Source organism: Atractosteus spatula, chromosome 14, assembly GCF_055471065.1.
Source record: "Atractosteus spatula isolate fAtrSpa1 chromosome 14, fAtrSpa1.hap1, whole genome shotgun sequence".
In the NCBI taxonomy this organism is placed as follows: domain Eukaryota; kingdom Metazoa; phylum Chordata; class Actinopteri; order Semionotiformes; family Lepisosteidae; genus Atractosteus; species Atractosteus spatula.
The window spans coordinates 41,563,663-41,575,679 of record NC_142719.1 but is presented as its reverse complement, the minus strand read 5'-3'; the positions used below and the strand labels follow the sequence as shown (position 1 = coordinate 41,575,679).

Genomic DNA, 12,017 nt, shown 5'->3' with positions numbered 1-12,017 from the left:
GCAATGAACATAATTCGGTACAGGATTTATGCTATTTCTTTATTTTGAGAAATGTTGTGTCATTTAAATTTGCCTCTTGGCAGAGGCATTGTCACCATAACACTCTGTGAGTCTTGTTACATTTTTACAGTAGTCTCAAGCCCTGATCCTGGAGAGCCCCAATCCAGACAGTGCTGCAGCGCATGTTAAATCACCTGTGTTGCAATATTATGAACACTTGGAAGTCATTTGTTAAGGTAGCTCTGGTTCTTGAAGGCCAGAGGGTATTCTGTTTTCTGTCCCAAGTGACCCCTAAATTACTTATTCTAGTTGTTCCATCGATCCCAGTAAAATTTTTCCATGTCTTTAGAAAGTGATGATTTACCTGTTAAGTATAATATCTTTTGGACTGCTGTTCTCCAGGTTAGATTAGAGACCCTGTGCCCTCACGAATGAGACCACAAGAAAGGTTGCAAATGAGAGGAGACCATTTGGCCTGTCTTGCTTATTTGCTTGCTGGTAGCATGTTGATCAGAGTATACTGTCCAGCCAGAAAATGTGCTGCAGCATGGGTGGGCAGGTTGTTCAAGACCCCACGATCACTTCAGGGATTTCAGGTACGGATGGGAGCTATAAACAATATAAGGAGAAGGCTTCCATACATTTAGCTGTGCACAAAACACCTTTAGGACTTTTGTGCCAGAGCTGACTGAGACACTTGGCAACTGTTTTCATGGTCTGTACTGAGGCTAAAGAGTGAACTTCATTATTTTTCTGCACTAATCCCCAAATCAAGACTGCCTCAGATTTAAAGAAGCCACGTGTCTTGCCATTTCTGAAATTTATTTAATTTCCATCTGCTATTTGTTTGAAAAGGTAAAGAACACTTTAAATCATTAAGCACTCAGGCTCAGTTAAACAGCTCACAACAAGCAAGAAAAGAGCAGTGTTTCCTGGCGATATTTTGTGTGCAGTAGAAATGTCACTAAATTTGCTCCCTTAAGATGTTTAAAACAGAAACAGAATGCTTGACTTGTTGGTTTAGTTCAGGGTTTTTTAATCCTCTTCCTGGGGACTCAATCGCCTGCTGGTTTTAATTGCAGCTGGGCTCTTGAATTTTTAATCGAACCAACAAGTTACTTGGTTGGAACAATTGCAAGTTTTTTTTTTATTCAATTGTTGAAAACTTTAGCTTTCTTATGTTGAAAATGCCATGAAAAGTAAAACTATGCAAGAGTTAAAAGGCAACCTCCAGCATGCTCTGGAACTGAAATCAATTAAAGGGTTTTAGTTGATTAATTCAACTTATTAAACTATGAAGGTTCAGTGATTTTACTGAGCGCTCAGGTGGTAAAAAATCCAGTAGGTATGGTGTCTCCAGGTCCAGGCCTGGGAATCTTGCTGTCCTTAAACTTTTATATTTCATAAAACCAGAAACAAACGTCTATAGATCTCTTAGTAAATCCACAAACTGCAGGAGCTGATCACTCTGCTGGGTTTTCATACAGCCACTGGAACTACCTTTCTACAGAAATGTCATTCAGAAGGAGACCAACTGAGGAATCCTCCCTTCCAACCCCAACACCACCAACCTCCACCGAGCAAGAGAACTAAACGTTTCATTTCAGCTTCGAAATACTTTAAAGCTTTCTTTGCTGTCAAATAAGGACAGTCTTCTGTTACTGCTCGGATGAAGTAACAGAAACAGGAAAAGGAACTTGCAAATTCATGGTTCCCCAATGAGAACAAAAAAAGATCTGACCTTCAGACAATATTCTTTTCCCAGAAATTTATTTTACATGGAGTAAGTGTCCATTGATGATGTTTCCAAAAAGTGGTTTCCAAAAACTGCAATACGTACGTCAAACGTCCCACCCCCAGCACTGCACAAAAATGTTTTTTTACAACAAAATATCCTACTGCACATTTTTCTGAATGTGGTCTTTTTTCCAAACAGATATTCAGCCATTTAGATAGTGTATAATACAGCAAGCGTTGTGTAGCTGTGTTGTCAAGCTTTAACTTAAAAGGTCTAAACATATTGTAACTGTAAATATAAATAATTTATTAAAAGTAAAGCACAACATTATGATGCATTAAAAACAGAACATTCCTTAACACTTCTTATTTCAACTTCATGGTTGACTAAATTGAGAAAGCAAGCTAAAATTGCTCTCACATGGCTGAATGATCCTTACCATGTAAACTGCCATATGATCTGTGTTACTGATACAATAAAAAGTGAATGAGAAAATAAAACATTGACTTTACTCCAAAAACAAAAAAGGACAACCTCAGGCGAGGTTTATGACATTAATTTTTACTGACTGAGGTACTACACAGAACAGAATTCAGGAAATAAAAATCTGAAATGCAGTTAATGTCTCCATGTGGTAGCACCAGCAAGAACTGCATTTATTGCTTCCATTACACACATGTATGTACAATACCCACACTGGCCACAATATCAGAAAACTCCACTGAACAGCATGTTGGGTCTCTATGAGCAGAAATAACAGCCTGGGTAGTCTGGGCCTTTCATACCGAGCAAGGTTTCAAAATATCTTCATTCCAGACTTGTTCCTTTTTTATCTGGCAGGATCTCCTGCAGCTGAGGTCACAAGCTTGTGAGACTGAACTGCCCGTTCCAGTTTTAAACAGGGTCACGCACAGCCTGCCACTGGGACTCTGTTCTTTAGATCTCATACCATTTCGTCTAGCATATATAAAAAAGATTATTCTAATAAGACATCCCCATGTCTGTATGTTGAACACATGTATGAGAGGGGGGAACCAACTCTGTCCAATAAAGCTAATTAAGTTAATGAAGGGCCGAAGAGGAAGGAAGACCAGAGAGCTTCTGGCCCTCCAGGACTGGCGTGATTTCCCCTTGATGTACGAACACTACATTGCATAAAGTTGTAGACAATGAAATAGTGCAGAATTATGGACTCAAGCAAAAACCCTTCTGCATGATGGCAAAACTAAAGCACTGCTTTGGGTTCTTTTGCAGGAAGCACCTGGAGGGGGGGAGATCCGCCAGGAGCAGGATGGAGAATCCCTCATACCGAGCAAGGTTTCATAATCCTGTTCTCCGACCATGCCCCTGACTTCTAGTTTTTATTTCAGCTGAGCTCTCGATGAAACCTCAGTTTATTCAAATGCTTAATTTTAAGCCCTGGCTGTACCCAGGTCTGAGTTTCAGAAACGACCTCTTTTACAAGCATTATACTGTATACAAGCAATAAAACAAACAGATCTGCAATTCAACTTGGTTTACATTTTTATATAAAAATTAGCTATAAAAATGTATCAGGAAGTTCTCAATTAATGGGCAGAGTAACAGGTAGGAATCACATTATCAAACACTACACTGCCAAACATTCTCATTAGTAAAATTCACATGGTACCTACATTTTAAGAGCTGAAATTATTTATAAAATCTTTTGACAATCAAATAATTGATTGTCTAATTAGCTTAATAAAGAAAGAGCTCCACTGAAGATCTGAACACGTATACCTCACAGGTGTACCTCAGGACTAATAATGAGAAGCACTTAGTAAGATCTCAATTTAAGTCCCGGAGAGTACCAGCCCAGCAAATTGCATAGATAATCATTAAAACCTCAGCTTTTAAAGTTTTTGCTAAGGTATTTTGTGATAATTTAATGGTCAAAATTCATGATACCAGACAGGCTTTAACTACCAGAGTTCCCATTAATGTAACAAACTACTGTACTACTTAGTTGTCTATAAATTTACATTTGTCCCTGCCCTAACCTTTATAACACAGGACTCGGGCTCTTGTGATTTGCAGTAGTTGGAGACTCCTGAATTGGAGAGCTCTGGCTCCTCCTTGTGGCTCCTCCAAAAGTTAATGTAACATGGGTGTGTTTCAGTATTGATCCAGTTTATCCTTGTCCGGTTCTCTGTTAGCTTGACACCTTCATTCAACCACTAATTAAAACAATCAAAATATCCACCTTCAATCTGTTTGAAGCTTTAAGTTCACTTGAACCAGGAACAGCTGTGAACACTGGGTTACAGTCCATTACTGTCTGCATTAATCACAGAGATGTATGATAACCTTAGAAAAACATTCCTGCTCATCGAAGGTTGGGCAACCAATTGTGAATTGTTTAGAATAATATTCTAACACGCTCCCATAACAAAATAGGAAAATAACACCCATCCACATGTAGGGCTTATCCAAAAAGTTCTAAGCTAAAACTTCTTTGTTGACCAGCATCCATATCACCCTGCAACTCACAACTGGCATCCCACTGAAGCTGAGCAGGTATGAGCCTGGTCAGTACCTGGAAAGGAGACCTCCTTGGAAAAACTAAGGTTGCTGCTGGAAGAAGTGTTAGTGGGGTTATAGTAGGGGGAGCTCACCCCACGGTCTGTGTGGGTCCTAATGCCCCAGTATAGTGACGGGGACACTACATTGTGAAATGGCCCCATCTTTCGGATGAGACATAAAGCCGAGGTCCTGACTCTCTGTGGTCATTAAAAATGACTGGCCCTTACCAATCATGCCCGTCTAATAATCCCCATCTCCGAACTGGCTTCATCACTTTGTTCTCCTCCCTACTGATAGCTGGTGTGTGGTGACTGGCACACTATGGCTGCCGTCGTATCATCCAGCTGGGAGCTGCACACTGGTGATGGCGGGTAGCCCCTTAACTGTACAGCATTTTGAGTGGACTGTCCAAAAAAGCGCTATATAAGTGTTAGGAATTATTATTTTCAAGAGCTCCTCTGATTACATACAGTAGAAAACTTATGGCCATTTTTGCACATGTTCAATCCTTTTGTCTTCTTTTGAGAGCTGAGAATTGAATAGAAAAGTATCCTTGGAGAAAGGACTCCATGTTTAAAAGGGTTCTTTAATTGATGTTGTGTGCCGACATACTGTTTTAGACAGCTTAGCTATAATCAGGTATTCCTAAGTAAGACGCAAAGTAAATCCGTTTCAGTCCTGGGTATCTAAACCAGACAGGAGCGGGTTTTCTTCATCAGCTTCTCCCCTAGTTTGGAGAGCAATGTTAAGCTTGTGCCAGAACATCCTGGTCTCTTCTCTGTGTCCGGGCCACTTCAGGTAGGTCCTCTTCTTGACCAACTTCCTCATCCTGTGGTATGGGGACAGCTGGCAGGCAGGAATGTCCTCCAGGAAGACCAAGATCAGCACGTCCTTCTGCTCATCGAAGAGACGGAAACTGGCCACCTGGATCTCCCTGGAGCACCACTCGCTCTCCAGGTAGTGCCGGCTGATCAGGCAGATGGTCTTGCGGCTGTTGTAGATGCTGTCCACGATGTTGTCGATGATGGGCTTGCCGGCCTCGAAGTCTCGGTGATGCAGACACAGCCTCCATCCCTGGACCTGCTCCAGGTTGGGCAGCAGCTCCCTCAGGACCCAGAGCTCATCATGCGTGTTGTACGAGACGAAAGCATCATACTGGTATTGCTGGACAGGCCTTCTCCTTTTTTTTCTGTTGTCATAGAGGAAGGCTAGGAAGAGGTAGTAGGCATAGACCACCTGCCAGCGCAGGAATCTGTAGAAGAAAGAGGCCAGTAGGGTCAGGGCGACCAGTGTGGTGCTGGAAATGAAGCAGATGAACTCCAAGTCCACGCTGCAGGAATCCATTTTGAAGTCAATCAGTTTCATTCCCCTCAGGTTCGGCGGATATTTGCATAAATACGTGTTCATGTAGATGACTTGAGCATACGTGTCATGCAGAGCCCATTTCAGGAACCAAGAATTGTCACAGTCACAGGAAAAGCTGTTCTCCCGCAGGTCCATGTATTTCACCGATGGCAATGAGCGGATGAGGGATTCGGTGATCACGGTCAACTCGTTGCCTTTGGCTCGCAGGATCTTCACTTGGGTGAGATTGGCGTGGATCAGGAAGTCTAAGGTTTGCAAACGCCCTTGAGTCAGAATGAATTCGGTTAGGTTTGGGATTGGTTGAAACAGCTGTGGAGTAAGATTGCCAATCGCATTTCTGCTAATATCAAGGAAGGATAATTTAGGAGTGTAGTTGAAAGTCTGGGGGTGGAGGAAGTTTATGTTCAGACGTCCAGCATGAAGTTCTATTAGAGAGTCCAGACCTTCTAAAAAGTTTGAAGGCAGATTGAGAAGGCCTTCGTGACCCTGGCTGTTGAGTGACAATGTTTTCAAGGACTTCAGTAAAGAGAAAGGTGGGCTTTTGAGCTTTGCTGTGCTCTCATACGATATAAAATTATCAAAAAGCTGAAGCACTCTCAAGGCAGGCATTCCTGAAAAGACAGTAGCTGTTCTTAGGATGTCTCCTGTAATCTTATTTGAGCCCAGTAGCAGTGTAGTTAGGTTAAGCAGCCCCTGAAAAGCACCTTCTTCTATTTCACTAACCTGATTATCCACCAGGTTCAGTAATTTAAGGGAGTTCAAATTTTGGAAGGTACCATTCTTGAGAGAACTAAGTTGGTTTGACTTGAGGTCCAAAACCACTAGCTTGCGCAGGCTTAAAAACATTGGATATGTAATCATCCAAATGTGGTTCTTTCCCAATCTAAGGCTTCGAAGATTTATCAGGTCCTGAAAGGCAGAACCATTAATATCTCTAATAAGATTGTTAACTAGGTAGAGCTCTTTAAGCATGGTCATCTTGGCAAAATCTGAGCTCTTCAGCTCGCTAATGCTATTGTAACTGAGATCCAAAGTTTCCAGGCTGGTGATGATTCGTACTGCAACCGGGACTGCATTCAGCTGGTTGTAAGAAAGGTTCAGAGCATGCAGCTGGGACATGTTTTTGAATACAAAATCTGCAAGCTGAACAAGTTTGTTCCTCGATAAATCCAAATCACGTAAGAGAGAGCAAGGCTTAAGCCCATCTCCGAGAGAGCCCAGACTATTCCCTTGAAGGTTAAAGACCCGCAGTACAGGAAGCATCTGACAGGTTAGTTTCAAAAAAGCTTTGACTTTTAGATGTTTCAAGTTGCTCATTGTCAGGACTTCCAAAGAGCTGTTCAGGCATTGCAACACAGAAAATAGTACTTCTTCCGAAATGTTGGTACCATTTAATGACAGTTTCTTCACATCTCTCAGAAGAAAACCGTCTCGGATGTACCATTCTACACTACCATTTGTACCTGAATATGACAGGTCTAAACTCTCAAGTTTAGGAAGGATGTCGGTTGTAACGTTAAGTTTTGTTAACGGATTCCAGGATAAATCAAGCACTTTTAGGGCTAAAGGAAAATCTGACAAGTCTTCAGTTTGGAAAGTGAAAAGGCTGTTGTTTCCAACATGTAGCTGCTGCAGGTGAGGAAATTTCAGAATGGGTCTGACCTTGTTGAGATGTTGGAGCTCATTCGTGGTCAAATTCACAAATCTGATGCTCAGAAGAAAGCGAAAGGCCGTGGATTCAACGCTCTTAATGTTGTTGTCACCCAGCTGTAGGACTGTCAGATTGCCCAGCCCCTCAAAAATGTTTTCTGAAAGTACGGATAGCTTGTTGCGGGCCATGTTCAACTCCTGCAGGTTAACCAGGTGCTTAAAGGCCCCTTCAGCCACCCGCGAGATGAGATTATGGGAGACGTTCAAAACTCTCAGATTGGTGAGGTTTCTGAAATTCTCGAGCTGGATCCGTGAGATGAGATTATCTGAAATATCTAAAACTGTGACATTGGGGGGTATGTTAGACGGCACAAGGCGTAACTGCTCCGAATAGCAGAGCACCTTCAGTCTGTTGGTATAATTGAGAGAGCCATGAGCCACGCAGCTCCCCAGGGAGTACCCAGCTGTCGGTGCAAAACGAACCCAGGTAGGCAGCAGGCAACATGAGAACAGATAAATAAAATACATGCTCTTCCCCAAAGGTACAAATATTTTTTATTTTGTAGAAAGTCCAGCAGTCTCTGCAGCTGACGATGACTAGAGAATTTCCGGTAGCGACAATGCCCGTGACTCAGATATTGCTCTGTTTTGAACTGTTGCGGAACAAGTTTTGCTTTTTAGGGGTAAACTGCGTTAATCATCTTCATCCTATTATGAAAACTTCCTGTGAAAAAAAAGTGGAAGTGTATGAATGTATCCTATAGAATATCTGTTTACAGCCCGTTGCAAATAGATGGGGAACCAAACATCAGACCATGTAGAATTACATACAACTTATTTTTAATGGAGCAGAAATGAATTTGTTCTTACTGTGGGCTAACTCAGCACTCCGATCTTATATTCAGTAAATCCTAAAAATATCCTACAGTGTGTTTCAACTGAAACATTTAACTAAATGGTTGAGCCTGTTTTTTCATCTGCAAAGTATGTTACAGCACTTCTTAGTGCAATGATAATTGCTTACACTTACATAGCACTTTTCTGGACACTCCACTCAAAGCGCTTTACAGGTAATGGGGATCCCCTCCACCACCACCAGTGGATGATGCGACGGCAGCCATAGTGCGCCAGAACACATCAGCTATCAGTGGGCAGGAGAGCAGAGTAATGAAGCCAATTCATAGATGTGGAGGCCATGATTGGTAAGGTCCAATGGGAAATTTGGCCAGGACACCGGGGTTACACCCCTACTCTTTTCGAGAAACGCCCTGGGATTTTTAATGACCACAGAGAGTCAGGACCTCGGTTTTACGTCTAATCCGAAGGACGGCACCTGTTTATAGTATAGTGTCCCCGTCACTATACTGGGGCATTAGGACCCACATGGACCGCAGGGTGAGCGCGTCCTACTGGCCCCACTGACACCTCTTCCAGCACCAACCTTAGTTTTTCCCAGGAGGTCTCCGATCCAGGTACTGACCAGGTTCACACCTGCTGAGCTCCAGTGGGGATGCCAGTTGTGAGTTGCAGAATGATATGGCTGCTGGCTACACTGGCTAGTTTAGACAAATACCCTTTGTTTGTACATGTGTACAGTCGAGTGTACCTTTAATTATTTTCTCTTAAATTCTGATTATTGGGCAATGTACTTATAGCAGCCTTCTCGGGTGAAGTATTTGCGTTTTAGTTTCGTTTCCTTTTTTACCATACGTGGGGCCTGTTAGAAATTCACTGTAACCTCCCTGCCGACGTTTACTTGCATGATCCTGTCCACATATGGAAGTGTTCATAATAACCAGTATCCATTCCAACATGTCACCATTTAACCTGCGTTTTTTAAACAGGTTGAATATTTTTTTAAAAAGGGGCAGAGTGGTGGCACTGTGTCTGGAAGGTTGCCGGTTCGTATCCCGCGGCCGGCAGAGGAATCCTACTCCGTGGGGCCCCTGAGCAAGGCCCTTAACCCCAACTGCTCCAGGGGCGCCGTATAAATGGCTGACCCTGCGCTCTGACCCCCAGCTTCTCTCCCTGCCTGTGTGTCTCATAGAGAGCAGGTTGGGGTATGTGAAAAGACAAATTCCTAATTCAAGAAACTGTATATGGCCAATAAAGTGATCTTATCTTATATTCTTTGTGAAGGCTAATTGAAACCATGTAGTTTCTTAATGTGTGCAATTATCCACGAGATTGATGCTTTTACACACAATATAATACAGTACTTGTATTTATGTCTACATATTATACAAAATCGTTTGGGGAACAAACTGAAAATTGTTCTGTTTCCCATCATCATTGCTAGGAGTTTCAGAAGGCGAAAAGCCTCCTCTCTTGTGTAACAAATCTTATTCTTATGCAGTTCCTACATACTTATTCAACATTAACTACCTTCATGGAATTGATTTATACATATTTTAAGTAAACAGTCAAATGCAATAATACTCACCATCGCACTTCTGAGCACAGCTGAGGCTGGGATTTACTGCTGTCTTCACCCGTCTCTGCACTGACAGAACAAGCACAATTACCTTACAGATAATATCTTTGATACCTTACAAATACCAAAATAACAAAGTAAACACTGGACTGAAACTTGAAACTTGAAACACTGGACTGGAACTTGAACGTCCATCCAGCCGCTGCTCCCCGCAGAAGATCCCGGCAGTCCGGGTCCTCCCCAGCTCCACCGCGTCTCCGCGCCGTCAGGGGGGACGGCAGTGAGGAAGTGCGCTTTAAGGAAGCCCTCCCACGGCAACAACACAGCGACAGTCTGCAGAGGCTGCCAGGATCTTCCCTTTGTGTTTCTTACTCATCACGCTGCCCGAGCTAGAGGCATTAAAGTGATGCAGAACTGCTCTGGAACAAAACACAGTGCCTTTCCACAGACCAGTTTAAAAAAATAACTGGCTTGTTTGTCCAGAACATTCCACTACTTTCTGTCTAAATCTCTCTTTTCCTTTGTTTAATAGCCAAATGGCAGTTCCTTTTTTTTCTTTCCTTTTAAATTGAGAGAGGAAGTGCACTAGACAATTACCTTCTTTATTTGACGATTTATGTTTTCTTGTGTTTGTTTTTTAATGTTTTCTTCTTTTTCATGACGGCTTCTTAAATGGTCTTAAGTAATACATGATGCAACACAAAAGCATAAAGTCATTCAGTTAGGACATGTAACTTCATTAAATAGTCTAGAAAAAGTGCTCGTGCAGCTTTTAATTCTTAACGGTTCCTGTTGCAGTATGTGCCGAAATGCTTTAGAAACACAATATGCGTTTTCACCGCTAAGTACTAATTTTGAAACGCTAAATGACCTGTTATAGTATAATACAGTGAGAAGCTATGATGTAACACATAATGTTAGAAATGCAGCCCCTTTTTTACAATTCTTAATTCTCTCCCTAGTAAGAAATGACATAATGTGGCAGCACCATGGTAAGTACAGAGTACTTGTGAATCTGAATGTGTAAATGGGTTGCTTGCAAGAATGAAAGGCACAGTGCTCTGACCATTCTACTGTCACCGCAATGATGCTGTGGCTCAGGGAAAGAGACGCAGCAATGCTGGGAATGGTGCTGGCAAACACCATGAAGTTCCCTGGACATTCAGGCTCCATTCATCCATCTTTACGCCTTTAAACACATGGAAGGACTGAATGAAACACTCCCAGGGGTTACCGGGTGGATCACTTCCACACAACAACCACTACAGCTGCTAAAGCTGCTGAAACAAGAACCACCAACCGGCAACCACGAGACGTCCTGCAGCAGTCCCTGCCACATCGTGGCTCCGTGACTGCTCTCCAATAAGGATGATCACACTTGAAATAAAATACTGGCAAAGGGTGGTATCTGGGTGGATGCCAGCTCTTGGTCTCAGCTGGGAACTGGAGAGCATGTCTACCTGTGAGAATCCATCGAATTGCTGGCCGAGCTCTGTGAAAGGAGAAATAATGCTCAGGTTGCTGTAGCATGATGGCGTTTTGGGCTGTTATTAGAGCTAGAGCAAACGTCTGGAGCTTGGTGGTAATCTCACAGGAATGCATTGTGTAGGCTAGGTTTTCAGACCTGTGCTCCACGCAGATTAAAGCAACACAGGTGCAAACAGTATGTTACACTACATTTGTATCCAAGAACAGGAAGCCCTTCTTTACCCTGCGCGGCCCTGGAACAAGCTACCCAGCCATACTGACAAAGTCAATACCCCGGCTTCTTCAAAGAAACAGCTGGACGAGATTCCCGGATCAATGAGCTGCCGAATGAGCTAGACGGACCACATGAGCCCCCTCTTGTTTCTAACCTCTGTCATGTCCTTACCAGACTCGGATATCAGCTCCAAATCTCTGGAAACATTAAACGCCGAGCCCCACACAGGGAGGGCCACTCAAGAACCTCTGGATCAGTCTGAAATCACTCCCACCCACCACACCAAACCAAGACACGGCCCACATCACCGACCACCCTGTTAAACCGATGTACCCTAGCCTCCTTGTGCAAGGTTACCGGGGCTCTGTAACCTTGATCCGTATTTACTGTGGATGTACCTACCTGTGCATAACCTAGACACCTTTTACTCCAGTCATATATTGGTATTACCCCACTACTATTGAAGTGCCCACAGAGCACTGGTAATAGCCTTCCACGCCCACCCCAGAGTTATGGACACTTGCCCCATGACCTTGAGGGTAGTAGCATCTACCCCCCCCTTCTCCACCAACGCTCACCTTCTT

General features: G+C 43.0%; 1 protein-coding gene across 1 annotated transcript; it reads right to left on the bottom strand.

The window, feature by feature from the left end:
* Positions 1–1,756: 1,756 nt before the first annotated feature.
* Positions 1,757–11,839, bottom strand: tlr22 (toll-like receptor 22). The gene is made up of 3 exons (XM_088933169.1): positions 10,329–11,839; positions 9,741–9,800; positions 1,757–8,021 (listed from the first exon to the last, which is right to left on the bottom strand). The coding sequence occupies exon 3, from the start codon at positions 7,823–7,825 to the stop codon at positions 4,955–4,957; it is 2,871 nt and encodes a 956-aa protein (XP_088789295.1). The 5' UTR covers positions 7,826–8,021; positions 9,741–9,800; positions 10,329–11,839; the 3' UTR covers positions 1,757–4,954.
* Positions 11,840–12,017: the final 178 nt, after the last annotated feature.